At 42.7% G+C, this 27,236-nt stretch overlaps 1 protein-coding gene and 1 long non-coding RNA gene across 2 annotated transcripts; both read left to right on the top strand.

Moving 5' to 3' along the window:
• The first annotated feature begins 4,088 nt into the window (after positions 1-4,088).
• LOC308128255 (E3 ubiquitin-protein ligase TRIM21-like) lies at positions 4,089-14,367 on the top strand. The gene is made up of 2 exons (XM_080493957.1): positions 4,089-4,173; positions 8,269-14,367. The coding sequence occupies exon 2, from the start codon at positions 8,278-8,280 to the stop codon at positions 9,925-9,927; it is 1,650 nt and encodes a 549-aa protein (XP_080350083.1). The 5' UTR covers positions 4,089-4,173; positions 8,269-8,277; the 3' UTR covers positions 9,928-14,367.
• Positions 14,368-15,659: 1,292 nt separating this feature from the next.
• Positions 15,660-18,452, top strand: LOC308128256. Its single transcript, XR_013936547.1, has 6 exons — positions 15,660-16,520; positions 17,336-17,492; positions 17,770-17,828; positions 17,901-18,029; positions 18,115-18,212; positions 18,313-18,452. It is a non-coding gene; the product is annotated as an uncharacterized lncRNA (long non-coding RNA).
• Positions 18,453-27,236: the final 8,784 nt, after the last annotated feature.

The raw sequence follows: 27,236 nt of genomic DNA, 5'->3' as shown, positions 1-27,236 counted from the left end.
CACCAAAGTGAAATGAACTTGTTAGGAAACGCTGGTATGAATCTAGAATTCTGGCTCTCCCTGACATGCATGTATTGGCGGACAAATTCATGAAGCTCCGGCTGAATTCCAGGCTGCTGGTGAATAATAACAGGCCTGTTTTAGTTATTCTTCATTTTGTTTTTTGCTTAATTGTTAAAGAAACTATAAAACTCCTTGTTTGACATTATTGTTAATGCTCATCTTAGACCCATTCTGACTGATATTACACTTCCTCTTCAGGAACTAATGTTTACACACCAGCGTTTTACTATTGTGAGGACATATTGACAACATGGTTTGACTCATGCTCCTTTTCCACTTTTGTCCACCTGATAGAAAAGGCTGAGGATTCATACAACATGATCACTAGGTGGGGTGTACTTAAATTACTCTTTCATCAGTGCAGCATTTTTACATGGACGTTCACAAAATGTGATTTGATCCCACAGTCCAAAAACATACATTTGAGGTAAATTAGTTGCAGGCAGGTGTGAATGTGAGTCTGTCCCTGTGATGCACTGCTGACTCCTCCTGGACACAGCCTGCCTTCACCCATAGTGGGGGAAAAAGACATTTAGAAGTTCGAGTTGCATAGAAATATGGATTTGGTGATGTTCCAACTCATTCTTGCTAATACATAGTACTTAAGACAATCAGATTATTATTATTTTTTTTTTTTACAATCTTCATGGAATTGAAACCCTGCAAAAATATGTTTGACCACTTGAGGGCAGCAAACACCAGAGAGACTTCAAACTGCTTCAGTAGAGCCTCACATTGTGCTGCTCTAGGCCTAGACTGCTGAGGGGATTTCCTCTCTCCCGTTGAAGGGAGTAACTCTACATTTGGAGCTTCTGTTTCTTGTCTTTCTTTCTTTCTCTCTGTGTAACAACATTACTGGAGCCACCAGATACTGCCGCCGTCTGTTTTTCTCCCTGACAGGAGGGGAGCAGGATCCAGGGGATCAGACCCAAGACTCCCAGAGTGGAGTTACCACGGTCCTACTACCCGACCCCACCACAGCACCGGGACCCCACCGCAACGGCTCGGCCCTTAAACTCCAGACTGAGATTGGTTCATCATCAGACCAACGCTCATCATAGACTTTTCTTAGTATTTGTACTTCTCTGGCCTGTCTGCCACTCTCTCTCTCCCTCTTCTATTCCTCTCTCTCCCTGTCCTATCCCATGTACTTCTCCCCCCAACCGGTCAAGGCGGATGGCCGTCCTTCCAGAGTCTAGGGTCCGCCCCATGGTTTCTTCCTGAAGAGGGAGTTCTTGAACTTCTCTCCATGCGAGGGAGTTTTTCCTGGTTTCCACTGTTGCTTGTTACATCTGCTGCTCTGGAAGGTTTAGTTAGGTTCTGTTGTTCTCTATCATTGTAAGAGGCTCTGAGATGTTTGGTGATGTGATTTAGCGCTTTACAAATAAAATTGAATTGAATTGAACTGAATTTTCTTCATTTATTTATTTGAAGCACATGTTGATGCTCCCAGGGAGAAGTATTTTTGGCTAAAAGAGGTTCCCTGTTCCAGCAGACAGTCTGGCTTTAATAGCAGCAAAAACAAAGTGAACAAAGTAAAGCTGCATATTGTAAACATCAACCAACCAACCAGCCCCTATAGCGCTCTCACTATAGGGGTTAATGAAACTTGTGTTAGTTGCATTTTCTCCCGTTTCTTCAGAAAGGCCTGATTCATCCAACAGTCCAAAAACATGCACTAAAGGTTAACCGGTTAGTGAATTGCTTGTAGATAATGTGAGTGTGTGTGATTGTTTCCATTTGACCTGTGCCTTCACCCAGTCAGCCAGGATCGGCTCCAGCCCCTTGAGGACTCCACAGCTTTGTGAAAGTAAATGGAAGAGCAAAGTTGTGATAACATGCTACCCAGCTCTATACAACAAAGATTTGACTAGTTTAGTGATTCCAAACATTTCTTTTTTTTTGGAGGCCCCCGAAGAAATCCTGCAGAGCCCCTCTCCACACACGACACTGATATATAACCACTCTCATGAGCAAAACCCGGAGGGAAGCGTCCTACAAGTTCCCAGGCTGAAAAGTGTCTCACTGCTGTTTTCTTAAATGGGGTGATATTATCCAGTGTTTCAACACTTTCACATGGTCTCGATGCTCCAGAAACGTTCTATTCAAAGTTTATTGCCCCAAATCCAGCTTTTCCTTGATTTTCCTCCATTTGAATATTGGATCATAGGAGCTGCATTCAGAATCTGCTGTGTCTGTGTGTGTTGGACTGACTCCGCCCACACATGCCCATCTTGGGAAGAGGAGGAAGTACTTCCTCTTGTGGTGCCATGTGCCTGAGCAGAGCTGCCTAACTGTGGGAGGAGTCAAAGGGAGGGCCTACCTTGATTGTCATTGGCTAAACCCCTGATGACACTATATAGGGTTTGATTTCTGATTGGCTGGTTGGAGCAACACACTTTTTAAAACCTGAAACAAGCCAGAGAGAGAGAGGACCAGTGATGCCTGTAACGCATTAATAATTAATCTAATGCGTTACTATTTCCAAACCAGTAATATTATATATATAGATTACAGTTACTTCTCCATGTCACTGTGCTATTCACTCACTATCATAACGTCCCGCAGGACGAGTTTCTGTCTGCAAAGCTGCTTTATTATCAAACAGAACCGGCCGCTCCTCCACTCTCCTTCAAACTGACTCAGACACATGATGCAGTGCCTGCATGCAGTCTCTGCACTCACCTTCCCCGCCCCCTTCTCCACTCTCAGCCAATCACAGGCCAACTCGCTCGAACAGTGCATTCAGGTAACACAAAAGAATCAGAATAAATATAGAGATAAATGGTGAAACAACAGACTACAACTAAACCTCCAGCTAAATAAATACATAGTAATATTAAAAATCTGATAATAAAAGCCTGAGTCAGATATAAATACAACAAAGAATGAAGGTTTAAAGGTTAGAATATGTATAAGCAGGAGGCCAGGCAGTGATCAGCAGAGTTTTTGGAAGTCCGTAGAGCCAGGTATAAACTCTGGAGGGATCAGGCTTTCTCCGCCGCTGGCCCCAGACTCAGGAACAAACTGCCCCCCTGACTTAAGAACCACCAACCTTGGCCTCTTCAAATCCAGGCTCAAAACCCATTTATTCAGACTGGCTTTTAATATTCAGTAATATGGTGAAATTAAATTAAATTAAATTGAATTGAATTGAATTGAATTGAATTGAATTGAATTGAATTGAATTGAATTGAATTGAATTGAATTGAATTGAATTGAATTGAATTAAATTAAATTAAATTGTCAATAAAGTGTATGTTTTTACTCTTGTTCTCTTTTTATTCATTTCATTCTCATTTTACTGTCTGATTTGAACAGAAAGCACTTTGGTCATCTCGAGGGCTTTATAAATAAATGTTGATTGATTGATTGAATCAGTTTGATTAGTTTTTCTTTATGCACACAAACAGTCCTGAAACAAACCAGCGGTTGAAATACAACAAGAGGAGCATTTTTGTGAAAGCAGAAGAAATCCAAAAGTGTAGTGAAACATCAACCGAGTGTCCTGATGTTTGAACCCATTGTTTTGAAAAACACAAAGTAATCCCATTTCAGAAATGAGACAAACCAAATGAGACAAACCGCTTAATTTTCTCTTTGTGCATCAAAGATGATCAATATGAGCTCCGGTTTGTTTTTACTGAACACATGTTTCTGCAACCTTGACCACCAGGAGAGACATTTGTCCCTTTGACAATGGAATATCACAAGCTTTAATATGTTGTTTTGCTCTGTGACTCAAAACTGTAGTTTATGTTGCATTGAGGAATTTAAGGAAAGAAGAGAAGAGGAAGTGAGAAATGTCTTGTCTGTCTGTCCACATTGAATCAAACCGTTTTTATGAAAGGAGTCAGGAAGTCCACTTTATTTATGACATATTAAAACATTATTTCATTCAGACGTCACACTTATCTGCTCTGGTTGCAAGAAAAGAGTATATTGTTTAAGTTTTAGTGCAATAAAATAAAAAAGGTGTAAAGCTGAGAGGAGGAGCCAGAAAGAGGAGGTCCTCCGGTTCCCTCTGGCTCCCTCAGTTCTTCAGACAAACGTTTCAGTTTGGGTGTGAGGGCCTTTCTACTGATTTCACTTGGATTCGATCAAATACTGGTGAGTACTGCTGCTCTCGTTTACACTAACTTTCAACAAGCACATTGAAGTCAAAGTCCACCAACTTTCAGGGAAAAGTCGAAAAGTACAAACTCTGGGATGCAGCTCAGGTGGAAAATTCTATTTTGAAGGATTCTGACTGGTGTTTATCAATCCGGGTAAAACAGAAAGAAATCACTTGACAGAAAGTCCTGCTATATAATGACTAAATGTGTTGCGCAGCTCGAATTAAATCGAAAGTGAAAGTGTTGCAGCTCACACGTAAACAAGTGGAGCAGCAACGGTCAGTATTCTAGAATGATCCAGAGAAACTTTCTCCGTTTTGACGTTCTTTTTTTAAGACCAACCGGCAGACAGAATTCACAGCAAACATCCACAACATGTGTTTGATTTTCTTCTCCGTGGCGTCAATAGACGTAATACACGGACACGCCTCGTTGACTGTGGACGGTGAACAGAGCCGCAAAGTCAACAGGGGCGCACCGTGCACACTGTCATGAGTAAGCTGGAACATGCATGCGCAGTACACGGCGTCATGTGCGCGAGACAGACCATTCTTCGTGAGAAACAAAGCCATATGATAATTATACTAAATATATATGGACAAATACTAGCTGTATGAAACATATATGAAACATCAATTAGAAATAATAAGTAAAAGTACATTGTACAGGATTTATTTTCTCTCAAATATTCTGAAATCTCATCCGTGGACGAGTTGTCCAGATGAGTTGTCCTGCAATCCTCGTTGACTGGCGCTGCCGCCTCACGACGCCATCTTGGATGGGTCACCCCGCGCACCCTGTGCATTTTCTTCTGAGAGCGCGCGCAAGAGAGAGAATAACTTATTTATTTACAACATGTAAGAAGTGTACGTGTGAAAAGAGTTGCAGAAAGCAAGGAGGCAATTTAATGTGAGTAGACTCATGATGCTCACAGCTGTATGGGACATATCAAATATAAATACTCACATCATCGGGCTGAGGTTCACTTTCAGGGTAAGGCTGAGAAAGGTTCACTGGTCTGGTCGGCTCTCGTCAGAATTCCTTCAAGTTTTTGGAAACAAAACAGGGACAAAGTTGCTGATTCTGGGTTAACTCCGCTTGACTCTAGTGCTACCCGACAGTGAGATGCCCCATCCAATATGGTGGTGACGCGGGTTTACTCTGCAGCTCGGATGAGACGTCTACCTATACTTAAATAAAATTCTTAGCAGTGTAAACTTTAAAATGGAGTCATGAAGTATTTGTAGGAAAAAGCCTTTAAAGCTGGAACCTGCAGGACAAAACTTATGGAGGGCTGATTGTGCCAACATTAAATAAATAAATAGACCATTAATTAATTTACTAAATGTGTCAATCATTTATTAAAATTGGAAAACAATTAATTAAATGTGTTATTAATTCATTAAAATATCAATTCAATTTATGTAAAACACATATATTAATATTTCACTATTTCATTAATTATTTATTTGCCTAAATGTGTCATTAATTAATTAAAATTGGAATTAAATATATAAATGTGTCTAATTCATTAAAATATGAAATATTTTATGTTAAAACATTTAATCATTTCACTATTTAATTAATTATTTCATTGTCCGGTTTTGCACGGCTTCATGAATGAATTTTATCCGTCAAACTCACTCATCAAACTCAGTGGGCGGGGCCAATGCTGATCGAGTCAAACCCATTGCGTTGGTCTGAAGAGTTTCCGAACATGACGCTCCATTACCAGAGGATCTGCATGAACTTTAGGTCTTTTCCTGAGATGAGCTCCCACAAAAACAGACTGTGACCAAGATTCAAACTTCACCAAGTGAACCACTAGAATGGATTCTACAGTTTCAAAACACGGCGGTTACAATCATAGACGCCGCATCGCCATCTTGGTCTGGTCGCCGTTCTGCTCAGTGTGACCGTTTGACAGGGGCGATGAAGTGTCAGCGACTTTAATCAATCAGAACTCGCTGAATACTAAACTGATCTTCACCTGGTTTTCTTTCCTGCAAACGTCATACATGTAGATCTGATACAGGACATAAAATTAATTAAAACATTTTCTTTATTCATTTTAGGCATATGGCACTTTACATGAGTACAATCATATACTTAACCAATATCCATATAGTCCGTATATATACACATGCAAATTCACACACACATTTGTACAGTATATATATATATATATATATATATATATACACATATATATTGTAAACATTTATAAAGAATAAATAAGGTCTGCATTCATACACTTTCATTCAGACAGTGCTCCCCTTCCTCTCTTGGTTCTGAAGTCCAGATTCCTCCTGTAATCAAACCTTCCCCTCTATCAGTAAAAACTTTCTGTATGTTGTCTATTAGTTGTTTATTTCTAGCTTTGGGCATTAATTTTGCTGTTTAAACTTCAACCAGAGTTTAGTAGGGCAGAATCAATATGTAAGGCATTAGTGTGGTCCTGGAAGCCTTCTGAACCAGTCTGATGGCTCTTTTCTGGAGTGTGCACGACGGTCGGAGTGATGATTTGTAGGTGTTTCCCTAAACTTCACCACAGTAATTCAAATATGGAAGTATTAATGAACAGTATAGGATATGTAGTGCTTTAGATTGATAGAAATCCTCAAGTTAAACACAAGAAGAGGACACCACCCTGCCTTAAACCTCTTTATAATGTAATGTAATGTAATAGTTTATATTGCAAATGTTTTCTGATGGCCATGGCCTCCAACGTGAGAGCAACACGTCCATATTCAGCCTGGTCTTCCTCACATCTTCTCTCCAGCAGATCCAGCAGCATCTTGTTCAGGCTTGTTCAAATATTGACAAGCAGCTATTGAAGATATTTACAAGAGTCATTTCCAAAACTTCAACTGGACAACATTAAGACTACCTTTGCAATGTATGTGGATGAGGGAGCAGTACATTTGGAGTCTCTGAGGTATTTGTATTTCTTTGGACCATGTGGGTGGAGTCTTCTTCTCTCGCCTCTCCACTTCTGTTAGGGTGAAAGAATTACAAGTGAATAATACAGCCTGTGACACCATGATAAAATGTGCTGCTCAGTAGTAATATTTTGGTTTATTTCTACAATAGCATTCTTGACTCAGTTGTAATCTAAGTCTGTATTGTGGAACATGTGATTTATATAGTCTCAGTTGGACTAATAGCAGGTGAACAAGCTGTAAACAAAGTGTAACTCATGGCAGCTGCTATGAGTTCATTGGTCGACAGAAATACAGAACAATAAGTTTATATTCCCAAAATTCAAACAACAGTAATGTTCCATCTTACCTGTGAAAAGTAATCCCCCGAGCCCTGCTTTCTACAGTCCGCCGATTCTTACAGGAAGACTCCCCATGGTGCTCTGGTGTCCTGGATTCTCTGCTGCTGCAGTTTGTGTTTACAGGCTTGACGACCGGGCCAAGATGGCAGGAAATACGGCCGACCAAGATGGCGGCTGTATTTCCTGCTCCGTGGCAGCCGATGCTGCGTCTCTTCTTTATAAAGTCTATGGTGGAAACAAGACGAGTCTGGAGTTTCCAGTCGGGAGCCGACTTTAACATCCAGAGCCACCCAGTGTATCTGAACATATTCACTTGCTCTGCAGCAATCCGTTATCTGAGATCAATCTGTTCTGACTTGATGTGCAGGAGAACCAATCAGGTGAAAGGACCCGCCCACTGAGTTTGATGGGCGAGTTTGACAGATGAATTCATGAAGCAGTGCAACACCGGACCATGAAATAAATAAAATAATTAATAACTAATTCAATTGTAAAATAATTAAATATGTTTTTAAAATAATTGAATTCACATTTGAATGAAGTAATGACACATTAAATAAATTATTTAATGGTGTATTTATTCAATTAATTTTGACACAATCAGCCCTCCATAAAAACCGGCCCTTCAGATGACCTTGCAAAGTGTAAACTCAAGAAATAATTTCTCAATTAAAAAAAAAAGGACTTTCTTTTCCTCATGTGTCCACTGGGGGCGCACTGTTTAAATCCAAATAGAAATCACTATCAGTAAGATCACTGTCTGTTCTGCTGTTTCTGTTGTGTTCACTCTCTGTCTCTTGTCCTCAGAGTGTGAAGATGTCTGCTGCCAGCAGTCTGCCCTCTGAAGATCAGTTTCTGTGCTCCATCTGTCTGCAAGTGTTCACTGATCCAGTCTCCACACCCTGTGGACACAACTTCTGCAACCAGTGCATCAGGCAGTACTGGAACTCCAAGGTCAAATGTGACTGTCCCCTGTGTAAAGAGTGTTTCTACAAGAGACCTGAGCTGAGGGTCAACACTTTGCTCTCTGAGGTTGTTGCTCAGTTCCGACATGGAGCTGAACACAAAGTCAGCAGCAGCTCAGAGCAACAAGCTGCTGGACCAGGAGAAGTTCCCTGTGACGCCTGCACTGGAACCAAAGTGAAGGCCCTCAAGTCCTGCCTGGTGTGCCTGGTCTCCTACTGCCAGACTCACCTGGAGCCTCATCTGAGAGTTCCAGTCCTGAAGAAACATCAGCTGATGGAGCCTGTGGAGAACCTGGAAGGCAGGATGTGTCCGAAGCACCAGAAACCTCTGGAGCTGTTCTGTAAGAGCGAGCAGACCATTGTCTGCATGATGTGCACTGTTTTAGAGCACAAGACTCACCAGGTTGTTCCTCTGAGTGAAGGATGTGAAGAAAAGAAGACGGAGCTGAGGAAGACGGAGGCTGAAATGAAGCAGATGATCCAGAAGAGACGAGTGAAGATGGAGATCAGAGAGTGTCTGAAGAAGAGTAAAGCTGCTGCAGACAGAGAGAAAGCAGAAGGTGTTGAGGTGTTCACTGCTCTGATGGAGTGGGTGGAGAGAGCTCTGAAGCAGCTGAAGGAGAAGATTGAAGAGGAAGAGGAAGCCAGAGAGAAACAGGCTGAAGGTCTCCTCAAAGACCTGGAAGAGGAGATCTGTGAGCTGACGAAGAGGAGCTCAGAGGTGCAGCAGCTCCTTCTCTCTGAAGACCAGCTCCACCTCCTCCAAGGCTTCTCCTCCCTGAAAGCTGCTCCACCCACCAAGGACTGGACGGAGGTCAGCGTCCAACCATCATCATATGAGGGGACTGTGGAGAGAGCTGTGGCTCAGCTGGAGGAGACTCTCAGCACGGAGAAGAAGAAGCTGATGAAGAAGCAGTCTGAGGCTGAGCTGAAGAAGAAGCAGCAGTTTGCAGTGGATGTGACTCTTGATCCTGATTCAGCTCATCCTGAACTCATCCTGTCTGATGATGGAAAACAAGTGAGCCATGGTGATGTGAGGAAGAAGCTTCCAAACAACCCAGAAAGATTTTCTCGTTATAGTATTGTTTTAGGAAAACAAAGTTTCTCTTCAGGTAAATTTTACTTTGAGGTTCAGGTTAAAGGAAAGACTGACTGGACTTTAGGAGTGAGCAAAGAGTCGATCAACAGGAAGGGAAAGATCACACTGAGCCCTGAAGAAGGTTTCTGGACAATACACTTGAGAAATGGAAATCAGTACTTTGCTGTTGAGAACTGTTCTCTTGCTCTGTCTCTGAGGTTTGTTCCTGAGAAGGTGGGGGTGTTTGTGGATTACGAGGAGGGTCTGGTCTCTTTCTATGATGTAGATGCTGCAGCTCTGATCTACTCCTTCACTGGCTGCTGCTTCACTGGCAAACTCCTCCCGTTCTTCTGTCCCTGTGATAATGATGGTGGTAGAAACTCTGCACCTCTGATCATCTGTCCTGTCAGTCAAACTGTCTGATCAGGTTTTATCATTAAACGTCACCAACAACGAATAAACTGGTGAGAAAGTGAGAGATTAACTGGGATTCATGGGGAACAATTGTGTGTCCGGAGGAGTTTTCAAGGAGACATGTTGGACAAAATAATACTGAAATAGTTTAGTCAAACATGAGGACATGGAGGACATCCTAAGCAGCTGCTTCATCCGCTCAGGGAAACCTTCAGTCACGTGTTTAAACAGCAGTCATGTGGCTATACAGTATATATGGTAGTAGCAGATGATCACTGCAATAAGTTCCTGGACTTCTTTACTACTAAAATCCACAGCAGCCGCACTGCCCAGTGTCCTGCTCCCACTCCCATCGGCCTGACCACCGGGACACAGTTCAAGATCTTCCAGCTTCTTTGCTCCTTCCTCCTTGTTTCCCAGCAGGAGATCCAGGACAGTGTCAGGAAGATGAAGTCCACCTCGAGCCCTGAACCGTCGCGCCTGGTCAAGACTCACTTCTTCACTTTTGCACCTGTTGTCACCGCCATGGTCAGTCAGTGTCTCCAGTCTGGCTCCGTTCCCTCCCAAATGAAAACCTGAAAAAAAGCCAGAACACTTGACTAATCTCAGACCCAGAGAACCTCTCAATCCTCTCTTAGGGACTGGAAGAGGTTGTTGCCTCACAACTCCATGACCACCTCAAACCAAACCAGCTCTTCCAAAGTTTCTATCTGGTTTCCGGCCTGCACACCCTCCCTCCTCATCCTCCCTCCTCATCCTCCCTCCTCACCCTCATCCTCCCTCCCTCACCCTCCCTCCTCATCCTACCTCCTCATCCTCCCTCCTCATCCTACCTCCTCACCCTCCCTCCTCACACTCCCTCCTCCCTCCTCACCCTCATCCTCCCTCCCTCACCCTCCCTCCTCACCCTCCCTCCTCATCCTCTCTCCTCACCCTCCCTCCTCACCCTCCTTAACCCTCCCTCCTCATCCTCCCTCACCCTCCCTCCTCATCTTCCCTCCTCACCCTCATCCTCCCTCCCTCACCCTCCCTCCTCATCCTCCCTCCTAACCCTCCCTGCTCACCCTCCATCCTCATCATCACCCTCCCTCCTCATCCTCCCTCATCCTCCCTCCTCCCTCCTCACCCTCCCTCCTCACCCTCCTTAACCCTCCTCCCTCATCCTCCCTCCTCATCCTCCTCACCCTCCCTCCTCATCCTCGCTCCTCACCCTCCCTCTTCACCCTCCTTAACCCTCCTCCCTCATCCTCCCTAACCCTCCCTCATTCTCTCTCACCCTCCCTCCTCACCCTCCTCCTCATCCTCCCTAACCCTCCCCCATTCTCCCTCATCCTCCCTTATCCTCCCTCCTCATCCTCCCTCTTCACCGTCCCTCATCCTCCCTCCTCATCCTCCCTTATCCTCCCTCTTCACCGTCCCTCATCCTCCCTCCTCATCCTGTTCGACCTTTCTGCAGCATTTGACACCGTCACCTAGTGATGTCGGCACCGTGTTAATTAGTACTGCGTTACTCTCATATGACCACGTTTTTCAGTAACAAGTAATCCAACGAGTTACTATCTCCAAACCAGTGATCAGATTAAAGTTACTGTGCGTTACTATTGTAGAGTCTCACAGGACGACTTTCTTGTTTGTGAAGCCGTTTTATTATTAAGCAGAGCCTCCTTCCTACACACACACACACACACACACACACACACACACACACACACACACACACACACACACACACACACACACACACGCAGTCAATGCAGGCACACTTGACCCGCCCCCTTCTTCACTCTCAGCCAATCACAGGCCAACTCGCTCTAATACATTCAAGTCACACAAAAGAATCGGAATAAATAAACAAATGTAGCCAGGTGTAAAATTGTGTAAAATAATGTTTTTTTTTTCATGTATTTCATTTAAGTTAAAATGTCAATTTCAAGTCTGTGATTTTTTAGTTCCTTTTTATTTCAATCGCAGCAATGCTTCAGGTTGTTCTGTTTTGATTGGTTGTGTGAACCTTCACCTGTGACGGGGAAAGGAGCGTCAGAGATCAGGTGAAGGGAGTGGTTGATTTAATTAGGAGGTCAGCTGGAGACTCGAGGCGCGTTGGTGATTGAGACACACCGGTCCGCACACAGGGAGCGAAGCGGGTGTTTTGCGTGCCGCGGTGGACAGATCTGTCGGTGAGACGATCTGGGAGAGGACTGTGAAAGGACAGCTGGATGCGCAACAGATAACTTCCACCGGCGCCGATCAGCTGTTCCCGGACTGAGCCTGTCAGACGGGTAGGAGGGAATCCTTCCAGTTCTGTGGGACCAGGTACCACTTTGTTTTGTTTTTTCTCCTCCTCAGGGAGGAAAGGACTGAGGATATTCCTTATTTTGCTGTGTGGAATCCCGGGCAACGAAGCAGGCCTGCGCTTTGAGTTTTGGGGTTAAAATGATTATGAACTAATTACCAGTGTGCACACTGTGATAGAAAATACATTTTATTTAACCTGATTATATCAATTGGATAATTTTGAGTTATTGTGAATTGTTGCCAGTGTCTTTTGTTTACGCACCTGTTTAATGGAGTTTGTTTTTTTATTAAAATGGGAAGGATTTTAGTTCACTGTTTTCCAGGAAGTATTCATTTCAAATAAGTAGTTGTGCCGTTAGTGTCAACAATATCAGAAGCCCAAGCACAGAAAGACACAAAAGATAGTCAAGTTAGACTTATCAAAATACGAGAGTTATGTGTCACAGAACTCGGAGCCCTTTCCAATAGAGAATAGGAATAGCTGGGCTACACAAACAAATAAAGAATGCAACAAGAGACTACAACTACATCACCAGATAAATAAAAACCAGTAATAGTAAAAATCTGTCAGATATAAATACAAAGAATGAAGGTCAAAGGTTAAATATGTATCAGCAGGAGGCCAGGCAGTGACCAGAACTGAGTTTATGGTCAAACCGGTTGTTATTTCTATGGTGGGGGATGTCAGTAGCTGCTAAAAGTAACTAAAATGTTACTTGTAACCAGTTACTTTTACAGTAAAGGAACTAATTTACTTTTTGAAGGAGTAACTACTCATCAAGAATTGGATTACTTTTTCAAGATAACTGTGGCAACACTGATTGTGACACATATTACTGCTGGAAAACCATTAGAAAGTGAATTTTGCACAATATGATTATTAACGTAAACCACACGGCTGGACGACACTCATTAAGGCGCTTCAAACAAAGTTTGTAAATTAGTTTTTACCTTTATTTACTTTGCATAATAGTGGCTTTACAGAGGAGTTTCACATTACCTTGCACGTTCTTCATGTACCTGAGATATTTGGCTAAGAAACATTCTCCGTGGATGTTTTTATTCAGAAAAGCATTTCACCTTTGGTGACTGCACCTACACTGGTAGCAGCCACAGCGTGTCGGCAAATCAACCCGTAGGAACAGAAGGCTTTTTTCTTTCAAAGTGATGTGAAAGTCTGAACCGAGTCAGTGAAAACTTGCTAGAAGCCTGCCGGCTGTGGAAAACAAACTCAAGCCAGGTCGACAACAAACAGTGTTCAAGACATACATAGTAAAAGAGGCACATCACTACGTGGGAATAGTTAAAATAGGTTTAAGTTTGGCGGCGTGCTCGTCATCACACACAAGTTTCAATTCAAAGTTGCCTGTGAGACTTGTTTGAATCCGCAGTAATACAAAAGGCTTCCCTTCAATAGCCTACCTTGGCAATTGCACCCAAAGAGCACCATAATGCCCCGAGCCTGAAAACACTGCTCTGCAAAATAAAACAACTTCAAACTGAATTAATAAATATTTTGTGTGTGCTCAGTGTAAGTGCACTTTCACAGTCTATTACATCAAATATTATTAATGTCAAACAAAAACACACGTGAACAATGATCAAAACAAACTAGCAGGCTTCGGTTTTGACCTCTTTGGGGAATCGAGTGACTCTACAGAAGGCGAGGCGTCAGCAGGTAGGACTAACGGTGGCGTTCACAGCGAGGCAGCATCCACAAGCAGTTTGTGCGAAATCAGTCTTTAAAAAATCAGACACATGACGGCACTCCTGTCAATGTGAAGCTTCTTCTTTTAGTTAATGAATGATTGTGGAAGTTTCAGCAGTTTTTAGCAGAGTAAAACCTAAATGTTGATAAAAATAAAGAAAAATTAAAGATTTTTTTCAATTAAATGTTGCATGTTTCTTTGTTAACTTATCACCATTGTTTTGTTGTGTGAATATTGGGCCAAACAATGTGATTAATTGCGGGAAATCAAATGCTAAATTGTGATTAAACAGTCAATCGATGCCCAGAACTAGTAAATAGTGTCACCAAATGGTCGACAACTTGAAAACTTAATACTATTGAACTGAAGTAAAAATGTCCACCATTAAACATTTTCTAATCCAATTCAGTTAAACAGCAAAATTCTCAGCAAACATGCATTTGATTTCCACTAAATTAATTTAATTGTTTTGTCTGACTGCATACGAGTTTTCATGAGGTCAAGAAAACGACAACTTTTTCCAATTTAGTTTGCAATAAATGTCTATAAGTGGTACTGGTGTTTAGTTGAATAAGAAGGTTCTTGGTGTCAATTGATAATAATAATAATAATAATGATAATAATTAATTGAAAGTTGATGTGTGTTTGGTTCAGTGTGTTTACTGCTGTTCAGAGGTACAAAAGCTTCACGGCTGCACTGACAGAACATATAGACCATATGGACCATATGGACCATATAGAACATATGGACCATATAGAACATATGGACCATATAGACCATATAGAACATACAGAACATATAGAACACACAGCATAGAGGTGGAGGATGAGACCCTCCATGTCTGGACGTCAGGCTGTGATTTAAGATGCTGCCTTACTGCAACAGTTTGACTAGGCACAGAGTTATTTCAGCATTTTCTTAAATAACTTTTCTCATTGCGATTTTGTCTGTTTTTCTTTCTTTTTTTGAAACTCCCTTCTTGTCTCTGTTGTCAAAAAGCGGTTGTAAAACCTTCTTTGCGGCTCCGTCACAGCATCCCAAAGCCTTTGGCGTAGGTGATGGCCTTGAGCAGTCGTTCCCTCAGTTTGTCCTTGGAGGAGTACTCGGGGAGCAGCAGGGCGTTGAAACAGGTGTGGGAGGTCGGCAGCCTGCCGGAGAAAAGGACACGACAGTTTGAGTGAGAAACTTGACGAAACCAAAAACGTCAGTCAAGAGTAAGAAAATGTCTTGGAAAAGCTTCTTGAGGACTTCCGGTCACGTGAGGGTGAAGATGGCTGCGTGAGAGCTCGGCTCCAGACTGGACTTCCACTTATCCCTCTTTAAATCAGGAGATTTTGTGTTTAAGTGTCCCTCGGCACGTTCCAATGTCAGGGGGAGACGAAAAGGGCCGCAACATGGCGTTGAGGAGCAAGAGGAGAGACACAGATGTGGAGGATGTAGCTAGCACTGGCGCGGCTACGCTAGCAGAAACGGCCCCGCTAGCTCTTGTTCGGGACACCATAAGCGAGACGATGACCAAAGCAATGACAGAACTGGAAAACAAGATCTCGAAACAGCTATCGGAGTTCCAGTTTAATTTTCAACTGGATGTAAAGAACCAGCTTGGTGAGATGAGAGCAGACACTAACCGGAGGATGGAGGAGGCCGCGGGGAAAACAGAGACCGTGTCACGCCGAACGGACGAGGCCGAGGGGCGCATTGAAGAGGTGGAATCACTCGGCACGGAGGTTGATGAGGCTCTAAAGGAGCTGCGCCTGACTCAGCTCGAATTGAAATCAAAGATAACAGAGCTCGAAGGACACTCCCGCCGCAACAACATCCGAATTTACGGTATTAAAGAAGGCGCCGAGGGGACCTCTGTGGCCCATTTCATTGAAAACCTTATAAAAACGGAACTGAATGAGAGCGCCGTAATGAATGACCTGGGTATTGAGCGTGCACACCGTGCGCTTGGACCTAAACCTGCAGATACGGCCCCTCCCAGATCCACTATTGTAAGATTTCTGAAATATTCAACAAAAGAAAAGATCATCAGTGCGGCGTGGAAAAAGCCCATTACGGTGGAAGGGAAGCGGATATTCTTTGACCATGACTATGCGACCGGAGTGATGGAAAAACGTAAAGCATACCTGCCAATCAAGAAGGCTTTGAAGGCGGCGGGCATCAGATTTCACACACCGATGACCCGGATGCGTGTATTCCCAAGAGATGCCAGTGGGGAAAACCAAGATGGCGGTGTTGTGGGCGCCGCCATATTTATTTCTTGGTCGCCGCCATCTTGAAATGGTGCAATGCGGAAGCATGGACGGAAAAGACGCAAAATGACGCGCCGGAAGTGACGTATGTAGAAGCCGACCCACCGGATGTGACGAAATGGACTGACCGTGAAGGAAGATACGTACACGAAAGCCGACCCACAGGAAGTGACGTGTGGACCAAACATGCAGGAAGTTACGTAGACGACACGCAAATGCCAGAAGTGACGTGGCGAGACCCACTCGACCGAAATTAAATCGGGCAACATTTCTTTTTTCGTCTTTGGATTCTTCACACGTGTACTCGAAGCTCAACGGAGTAAAGGATTTTCTTCTGTTAAGGTAAATAATTGCTTTCTTGTCTATGTAGAACATATCAGCCTGCACTAATAAGAATGAAATGGTAGCTGTAGTTATATCAGTATTAATGAGAGTAGGAATAGTTTTATAGTTTTGTTAGGAGCAATGCACGTAAGATCAGCTCGAATGTTTATGTTGCTCTTTCGATCTTTGTTCCATGTGTTGGTTTATTAAAAACCTGTTTTATTACCACAAGAAAACTTGCTAAAGTAAATGTGGGTTGAAAAGCTGTTTGTTGAAATGAAAAGAAGTGGCAAAAGGACCTTCTCACTCCTTCAACCGCATCACTCAGGCCTCCAGCATGGAGCCAGACTCTGCTCAGCCTGGTTGGCTTTTAGTTTGAACTAACAACATGTAACACACATGAACCATCACTCATCCACCTACATATCCACTGATAAAAAGATCACACCTAATCCATCTGATTCCTCAGCCTCTGCCTCGTGAAATGATGTTAGAGTATTACTTTGTCTCCAGCCAGTGTGTGTGTGTGTGTGTGTGTGTGTGTGTGTGTGTGTGTGTGTGTGTGTGTGTGTGTGTGTGTGTGTGTGTGTGTGTGTGTGTGTGTGTGTGTGTGTGTGTGTGTGTGTGTGTGTGTGTGTGTGTGTGTGTGTGTGTGTGTGTGTGTGTGTGTGTGTGTGTGTGTGTGTGTGTGTGTGTGTGTGTGTGTGTGTGTGTGTGTGTGTGTGTGTGTGTGTGTGTGTGTGTGTCTAGGATTCAGATAATTCATATTACGTTTTTTTTTTCTCTGATTCTTTATAAGACATAAAGGAAATGATTTTTTGTTTGTTTTGCAGGATTTTATATCTACATGTTTACATTCTGGAATGGGTGGAGAATGGGTGGAGGTCACAGTTTCCAGAGGCTGGCTTCATGTCCATTGTGCTGGAAAATCCACAAATTTTCCCAATGCATCATTCAGCTGTGGATGTAATACCCAAAAAGAGAGTACAGGTACTCCAATAGTTGGTTCAGTACTTCAATAGATGCAGGTGGTATGGCAGAATGAGAGAAACACCTGGTGACATATTGAGCTGCACTCCTTTATGTTGAATAGAACAGTTTGATGATCACCTTGTGAAAGCAACATGTCAGCTGATTCAACAGTGTGCTGATTCCTTTTGTTAAATGACAGGAACAAATAAACTCCAGTAGTTTTGACTTTAATCAAAGTGTAAATGTCACAGTTGGTGCTGCTTTTTATCTCATTTTAACTCATTTTAATCTGCAGGATGATTGAGGTGTTGAAGGGGGGTGGTCCTGACTGTATTCTCCAGAGAGCAGATCAAGGTGAGTGAAACTAACTGTGCTGTTAGTGGTTCTATTCCCTAGAGCTGCTATATGTTCTCTCTTTGTCTTCAGATCTTACATGATGATGTCATGGAGTCGAGGGTCTGTTCAGACAGAATAAACCTCTGGAAGATGCCGTCAGCATCACTTTCCCTGAAGCAGCAGCTCAAACTGAGGATGTTTCCTTTCAGTGAGCAGCAGGTAAGAAAACACCTCATCAATCAAGTTTGAGAGTTTTTACATAACATAAGCTTGATTTGTTTACTTTTATTCCTCTGTGTTGCAGCAGATCTTGGAGATGCTGAAGGAGATGGAGGAAGTCACAGGAATCCAGAAGGAGGACCAGAGACTCATCCGTTACGTTTTGATGTTTTTCTCCCAGAAGTAAGATGATCAATGGAATGGAGGACATCATAGAAGTAGAGTGCTCAATATATTGAGTTTTTGGAAAGCTATCTACATACACCTTGTCAATGTTTTTCAGATCATCATCAACATCCTGATGGCCGAAGGTCCTACAAGGCTTGAGGCAGAGGTCATCATAGCCAGTGGGAGAAAGTTCTATCATCCTCTCACAGGGGAACCAACCGTACATGATGAACAAGAGAGTCTGAAGGCATCCGGTGATGTAGTAGTAATCCTACATCTTCCTGTGTTCATCTGATAGTAGTGTGATGCTGCACTGCTGTCGCTAAACACTATCTTATCTATTGGAATCTGTACATTTGCATAATTTCTCTAAAATCAAGAATATATTGATAGAGTGACACTGAGAAGTTAATCCATGCATTTACTTCCAGAGTAACTATTGTAACTCCCTATTATCAGGGGGTCCAAGTCACTGCTTAAAAAGTCTTCAACTAAATCAAAAGATCTTAAAGAACTACTGGTCCCAGATCTCCCCAGAACACTTGGTTCTCAGAGTGCTGGCTTACTGGAGGTTCCTAGCTTTTCTAAAAGTAGAATGGAGGCAGAGCTTTCAGCTTTCAGGTTCCTCTGATGTGGAACCAGATCCAGTTTCAGTTAAAGAGTCTGACACAGCCTCTCATTTGAAGGTTAGGATGAAGACTTTTCTATTAAAGTTTACAGTGAGAGCTGCTTCAGGACACCTGACACCATTTTCTAGTTTAGCTGCCAGAGGTTCAGACTGCTGGAGGACCTAAACTGAGCTTCTTTCCTTTTTTATTCACCACTATTACATGTCACTATTACATGTCACTAACATTTACCTTTCTCTCCTGTAGTCTGTCTCTCAACCTCCCTGCTGGATGTCTGACAGTAGAGCTGAAGGTGGATTGAAGCCTCCTGTCCTGATCAGTCTTCACAGAGTGGATCTCTCTCTTATCTGTCTGTCTGTCCTCTCCTCTGTCCTCTCCTCTGTCCTCTCCTCTGTCCTCTGTCCTCTCCCCCCACCCGGCCAGCAGGAAGCCTCCACCTCTGAGTCTGGTTTCTGCAGGTCTCTTCCTGTTAGAGGGAGTTCTTCCTTTCCACAGTCGCTCATGTGGATTTGTTGGGTTTTCTCTGTTACAGTGCCCAGTGATTGTATATATAATAAAGAACAATGACATGATTTATGATGGCTTTATTCTTTTAAAGGTGTCATAGGTGTTTGTTGAAGGTTTGTCATGGACATTTCCTCCTTCCTGCTGAAGAAACTACAGTTATTCTCCATTCTGGTCCTTTGTTTTGCTTCATGCAGCCACATTGTCACGGATGAATGAAGGAGGCAGATCAGTTTGGTAGCTGACCTGGAGGAAATATGACAAATAGACATCCTGAACTAATTCTACCTTGTTTCATTGTCAATTCATTTCTAGTCATACATTATTGCCTCAAATAGCAATGTTTTCATTTCTTTTCAGAAGGTTTGTAGTGATTCCATCTGAGCCTGGAGATCAGTCAGAGGCTGTTTTCATCATGATTCTTTAATTTAAATCCTCCTCACATAAAGGTTTCATCATTTACAGTAATAAATGATTTAAAGTAATTCAGCATTTTGTTTAGAATAAGAAGAATCATACAGGTATCTAAAGAAATTCAAGATCTCCTTCACTATACTTTTTGGTTCTAAGTATTCTTCCCCATTCATCATGAGAGTGAATCTTTTCTTTCTAGGCTGAATGTGGGATATGATGGTTGCCCGGCTAGCTCAGTTGGTAGCGCCTGAGACTAACAAGCTCTAGGTAGTGGGTTCGTATCCCACGCCAGGCACCACCTTCCCGTGGGCTCACCACCTGCAGGAAGGTTCTTAATTGGTGCGATGTGATCTGGGTGACAGTGCTCAGACTGTCACCCAGCTCTTCCCAGAACTAGCCATGAAGCAACTTTAGCCACTGACGTCATTCTGCCTTTTAAATATGGCGGCGACCACTATAAGTATGGCGGGGACCGTAAACAAGCATGTCGGCAACCACAAACAAGTATGACGGCGCCCTTACGCCGCCATTATTTGATACCGCACTGGCGGGGTTTCAATTTTGAGAATAGTATGGCGCTGTCCGTGTGCCATTATGGCGGCGACCGCTAACAACTATGTCAGCACCCGCAAACAAGTATGTCAGCGGCCATAAGCCACCATCTTGATACCGCACTGGCGGGGTTTCAATTCTGGAGAAGTACGGTCGCACTGCGGATCATGTACTCTTGCCTCCCACCGACGGTGGCGCTGTGATTGTGCTTTGGAACAAAATGGCGGCGACCTGCAGGAAGCGGCCATATTTCATGTACTACCGCCTCCCACCGAGAGTGGCGCTGTGGTGGTGATTCAGAACAAAATGGCGGAACAATGTGGCGGCGATCATAAGGAAGCAGCCATATTGTCGGCCATTTTGGATTCCCCACTGGCAGCCTCTCGGAAAACCCGGAAGTCGACCCTCTTCTTCGCTTGATGAGAGTAAACAACGGCGCATCGCGTTGCTGCCCTCTTCAGGCTGTCTGTGTGAGCTTCAAACTCGCCCACCAGTTGATTTAGATGTTTATCTGGCTGCTGCAGTTTTAATAAAAAAATAAATAAAAAATACACACGGTGCAAATAGATTGACTGGAGAGGGGCTAGGATTTATTAAGCGTACCCCTACTCCTTTTCAAGCATGTTAGCTTTTCTACTGCAATCTATGTTTTTTCCCTTTTGTGTTTGAAATTAAACAAAAAATGACTAAATAAAACCTTACTTTTGTTATGTTATTTGAAATAGCATGGAATAAATTTAGCATTATTTCATATCCCAGGTGTTGGTTAAATGTTTTTTTTTATTCATTTAATTCATGAACAAACCTTGTCTTAATATTTAATATAAAAAAGATTTAAATACAAATGGAAATCCCACCTTTTTTCAACTAACTTTATTGAAAGAGCAAATTCCCTCATTAAGAATGAATATTTTGTTAAAATCACATGTTGCACTTTTTTCCTTTGCTTTTTCATTCACTGCTGAGCCGGATGAGGAGCTGCAGAGCCTCCAGAAAGGACGTAGGGTCGGCACTCGGTGGCAGTAAGGACTCAAACTGGCTGATGCCAAAGCTGGTGACCTGGCAGGCAAGGCTTGAGACAAAGAACCTGGCAACACCATCTTGTAGACTGAGGAACTCTTGATCCAGCAAATGAGTCAGGCAGCCCTTTATTTTATAGTTGATATTCATCTACAAAGTTGTCAGGAGAATTTCCTAGAAAAAACTTCAGGGAGACAGAATACACAAAGTTTAAGACCATTTTATTCCATTATTCTTGAAAGAAGAGAATGTCACAGTACAACCTTTCCAATAAAAAAATAAGACATGCAAACATGAGAATTACATTTTGTTGGAGCTCAGTTGAATATAATTCCAATTTTAGTTCAACGGACTTAATGGCTCACAGTAAGAAAAACATACAATCCTCCCCCCAACTCCTTTCAATGTGATGGTTCTGAAAGTAAAGAGAAGGGATTTGCATATCACAAATAACCTCTGAGTGCACGTAAACAACAACAAAAGATTTAAATGCATGATAAAGTAAAACATAATTTTTTTTAACAATACCATTCCTGCAAAGCAACATCAGGATTTAATCATCAGAATATTAATTATCAGAGCACGTCAATTTCACAAAGTACCGCTCAGAAAAAGAACAGCAACAGTTTCCCGATATCAAATCGAAAAAAGAAAATCGGATGGTTTCCGGTTTTTCGTTCTCCGACATCAAAACGAAAATCGAATGGCCGGAAGGTACACGGACCACCGAGGCGGTCACCCCGACTCGGGATGTGTTCGGCCTGGTGGTGGTTGCGAGGATGAGGAAAGGATGAGGTGGTAGTCGGCGTTTCAGAATGAAATCAGGTTTATTTTAAATGTTCTTGTTCCAAAAGTTGACACAAACATTTGTTTCCAGCCTCACAGCAGGCTGGCTGCCACAGTCTTACTCTGTCAGTCTGTCAGCCCCCTGCACACTGAAGGTGTGACTCCTTAAATAAGGCCCGCCCCACCCTTAATTCAGCCAATCAGGACAGGCCGGAATAAAACAAATGTCCAAGGGGTGTTTAACCCACCCGAAATTAACATGACTGAAAAATTATAATAATAAAGTAGCTGAGCCATCAGAAAACCATTATAACATTACACCTCCATACAATACACTATTTTAACCCGTCACCAATTTCCCACTATACATATTTACACATACATCTACAAACAATGCACCCCTACACCCAGTGGACTGTGCCAGCTGCAGTCTGACGGCTGAAATGCAGCTACTCCAGCAGCGCGCGCTCCGCTGAGTAAAGTCTGACTGGCAGTGCAGGAAGTGCGTGCGGTGAGTTCTGTTGGGAGTTTTGCCACTAGACAGAAGTTATACGGTGTGCCACTGACACGGGATGTAGGGGGTACCTCCCTACAGGCCCAGGATGTTGGATAACTACTGTCCGCAGTGGTGATGGATTGATTTTTATGTCTCTGTTGTGGCAAAATGTGCGCTGATGCGCACTCCGGCCCCACCCACGTCAGTGTGGGTGACGCAACGCCACAACCCGTCTCCAACCCACACTCCCAACGTTCACAAGCACTCCCCTTTTTCCACCGTGTGCAGGTGACCTCAAGTCTTTATTTTAAAGGGAGAAGGGACTATCACCTTCTCACACACTTCCTCTTCAGGAACTAATGTTTACACACCAGCGTTTTACTATTGTGAGGACATATTGACAACATGGTTTGACTCCTGCTCCTTTTCCACTTTTGTCCACCTGATAGAAAAGACTGAGGATTCATACAACATAATCACTAGGTGGGGTGTGCTTAAATTACTCTTTCATCAGTGCAGCATTTTTACATGGACGTTCACAAAATGTGATTTGATCCCACAGTCCAAAAACATACATTTGAGGTAAATTAGTTGCAGGCAGGTGTGAATGTGAGTCTGTCCCTGTGATGCACTGCTGATTCCTCCTGGACACAGCCTGCCTTCACCCATAGTGGGGAAAAAAGACATTTAGAAGTTCGAGTTGCATAGAAATATGGATTTGGTGATGTTCCATCTCATTCTTGCTAATACATAGTACTTAAAGGGGACATATCATGCTAAATCCACTTTTTTAGCCCTTAAATGCATGTTGTTGTATATTTAGAGTGTTTAGAAGTACAGAAAAGTTCAAAGTAGTCTCTTCAGGTGCTCCGTTGATATCTTTATATTCTGTTTTGGTCATATTTTGCGATCGGTTTCGATTTTTCTATTCTCTATTACGTTTTTTGAACAATGACGTCACAGTATTCGCAGCGGAACTGCCAAATTAGGACATCGACACTTCGAGCAATCCGCCATTTTTGTTTCTCGCTGCGATTTTGTAGTCCAACCGAAGTTACGAGAGGATAAGTCGAAATGTTCGGTTGTTGGATGTAGTAACCCACAAGCTTCGTTACACCGTCTCCCAGCATCAGAACCTTTTCGAAGTGCCTGGTTGAGTTTTATTTTTCACAGAAATGTACCCACATCTGTGGGTAAGGTCATTTTTGTGTGCGCGAATCACTTTAAGGACGACTGCTTCAGCAACCTCCGCCAGTATAAAGAAGGATTTGCCGAAAGACTTGGTCTGATTGAGCGGTCAGTTCCTTCTATCTATGGAGACGACGAACAGAGCACTTCGGTAAGCTGTATATAACGCTAAAAAGTGTGATGATAAGACGTCCCTGTCATTGTTTTGTTAGCATTAGCAGTTGCACCGTCTTCATATGTTAGCGCTGTGTGCTCGTTTTAGATTATAATGTAACTTCTGTGTTAAATAGTCGTTGTAATACAGGCAGTATTGTAGTAGTGGGCATGGATGGAGAAGTTAGTGTAAATATAGTAACACACCATTGCGTTACATCCATATGAAGACGTTGTTCTGCAGGTGCATCATCGTCATTTTCATCTCGCTCCGCCGGGTCCGACTCTGGCTCCAACATGTATGGCTGGATGGACAAATCTTCCCTTGTTGACATTTTGTAAATAATGTGTGAATATGAAGTTTCTGCGCCGCTAGATAATTGTATCTGTTCTATCAAACTACAAAGATGGCCGAACAGGGTGGAGTTGAACCGAGTGTCACCTCTGCAACCTGGAGAGGAGGCGGGGTATGAAGAGACCGCCCCAAAACGAGTTGCTCTCAGAAGCACATCAGAAAAGGGGTTGAAAAGGGGCCTGTGGAGCTCTAATAATGAGGAATTCAGACCCAAGCATTGCAGTTCCGCTTTATATAGACCACAACTGTATGATTTATATGTAAAAAGGAAGGATTTAAAAGCATGATATGTCTCCTTTAAGACAATCAGCTTCTTTTTTTTTTTTACAATCTTCATGGAATTGAAACCCTGCAAAAATATGTTTGACCACTTGAGGGCAGCAAACTGCTTCAGTAGAGCCTCACATTTTCTTCATTTATTTATTTGAAGCACATGTTGTTGATGCTCCCAGGGAGAAGTATTTTTGGCTAAAAGAGGTTCCCTGTTCCAGCAGACAGTCTGGCTTTAATAGCAGCAAAAACAAAGTGAACAAAGTAAAGCTGCATATTGTAAACATCAACCAACCAACCAGCCCCTATAGCGCTCTCACTATAGGGGTTAATGAAACTTGTGTTAGTTGCATTTTCTCCCGTTTCTTCAGAAAGGCCTGATTCATCCAACAGTCCAAAAACATGCACTAAAGGTTAACCGGTTAGTGAATTGCTTGTAGATAATGTGAGTGTGTGTGATTGTTTCCATTTGACCTGTGCCTTCACCCAGTCAGCCAGGATCGGCTCCAGCCCCTTGAGGACTCCACAGCTTTGTGAAAGTAAATGGAAGAGCAAAGTTGTGATAACATGCTACCCAGCTCTATACAACAAAGATTTGACTAGTTTAGTGATTCCAAACATTTTTTTTTTTTTGGAGGCCCCCGAAGAAATCCTGCAGAGCCCCTCTCCAAACACTACACTGATATATAACCACTCTCATGAGCAAAACCCGGAGGGAAGCGTCCTACAAGTTCCCAGGCTGAAAAGTGTCTCACTGCTGTTTTCTTAAATGGGGTGATATTATCCAGTGTTTCAACACTTTCACATGGTCTCGATGCTCTAGAAACGTTCTATTCAAAGTTTATTGCCCCAAATCCAGCTTTTCCTTGATTTTCCTCCATTTAAATATTGGATCATAGGAGCTACATTCAGAATCTGCTGTGTCTGTGTGTGCTGGACTGACTCCGCCCACACATGCCCATCTTGGGAAGAGGAGGAAGTACTTCCTCTTGTGGTGCCATGTGCCAGAGCAGAGCTGCCTAACTGTGGGAGGAGTCAAAGGGAGGAGCCTACCTTGATTGTCATTGGCTAAACCCCTGATGACACTATATAGGGTTTGATTTCTGATTGGCTGGTTGGAGCAACACACTTTTTAAAACCTGAAACAAGCCAGAGAGAGAGAGGACCAGTGATGCCTGTAACGCATTAATAATTAATCTAATGCGTTGTTACTATTTCCAAACCAGTAATATTATATATATAGATTACAGTTACTTCTCCATGTCACTGTGCTATTCACTCACTATCATAACGTCCCGCAGGACGAGTTTCTGTCTGCAAAGCTGCTTTATTATCAAACAGAACCGGCCGCTCCTCCACTCTCCTTCAAACTGACTCAGACACATGATGCAGTGCCTGCATGCAGTCTCTGCACTCACCTTCCCCGCCCCCTTCTCCACTCTCAGCCAATCACAGGCCAACTCGCTCGAACAGTGCATTCAGGTAACACAAAAGAATCAGAATAAATAAAGAGATAAATGGTGAAACAACAGACTACAACTAAATCTGCAGCTAAATAAATACATAGTAATATTAAAAATCTGATAATAAAAGCCTGAGTCAGATATAAATACAACAAAGAATGAAGGTTTAAATGTTAGAATATGTATAAGCAGGAGGCCAGGCAGTGATCAGCAGAGTTTTTGGAAGTCCCTAGAGCCAGGTATAAACTCTGGAGGGATCAGGCTTTCTCAGCCGCTGGCCCCAGACTCAGGAACAAACTGCCCCCCTGACATAAGCATCACCAACCTTGGCCTCTTCAAATCCAGGCTCAAAACCCATTTATTCAGGCTGGCTTTTAATATTCAGTAATATGGTGAAATTAAATTAAATTAAATTGAATTGAATTGAATTGAATTGAATTGAATTAAATTGTCAAGATAGTGTATGTTTTTACTCTTGTTCTCTTTTTATTCATTTCATTCTCATTTTACTGTCTGATTTGAACAGAAAGCACTTTGGTCATCTCGAGGGCTTTATAAATAAATGTTGATTGATTGATTGATTCTGTTTGATTAGTTTTTCTTTATGCACACAAACAGTCCTGAAACAAACCAGCGGTTGAAATACAACAAGAGGAGCATTTTTGTGAAAGCAGAAGAAATCCAAAAGTGTAGTGAAACATCAACCGAGTGTCCTGATGTTTGAACCCATTGTTTTGAAAAACACAAAGTAATCCCATTTCAGAAATGAGACAAACCAAATGAGACAAACCGCTTAATTTTCTCTTTGTGCATCAAAGATGATCAATATGAGCTCCGGTTTGTTTTTACTGAACACATGTTTCTGCAACCTTGACCACCAGGAGAGACATTTGTCCCTTTGACAATGGAATATCACAAGCTTTAATATGTTGTTTTGCTCTGTGACTCAAAACTGTAGTTTATGTTGCATTGAGGAATTTAAGGAAAGAAGAGAAGAGGAAGTGAGAAATGTCTTGTCTGTCTGTCCACATTGAATCAAACCGTTTTTATGAAAGGAGTCAGGAAGTCCACTTTATTTATGACATATTAAAACATTATTTCATTCAGACGTCACACTTATCTGCTCTGGTTGCAAGAAAAGAGTATATTGTTGAAGTTTTAGTGCAATAAAATAAAAAAGGTGTAAAGCTGAGAGGAGGAGCCAGAAAG

The sequence above is a fragment of the Lipophrys pholis genome (genome assembly GCF_963383615.2).
Source record: "Lipophrys pholis genome assembly, contig: SCAFFOLD_128, whole genome shotgun sequence".
NCBI lineage: Eukaryota > Metazoa > Chordata > Actinopteri > Blenniiformes > Blenniidae > Lipophrys > Lipophrys pholis.
This window is presented reverse-complemented; position numbering and strand designations above follow the sequence as displayed.

What these genes read in the sequence shown, in the direction of transcription:
- LOC308128255 (XM_080493957.1), top strand. Translation starts at nt 8,278, where the DNA reads ATGTCTGCTGCCAGCAGTCTGCCCTCTGAAGATCAGTTTCTGTGCTCC.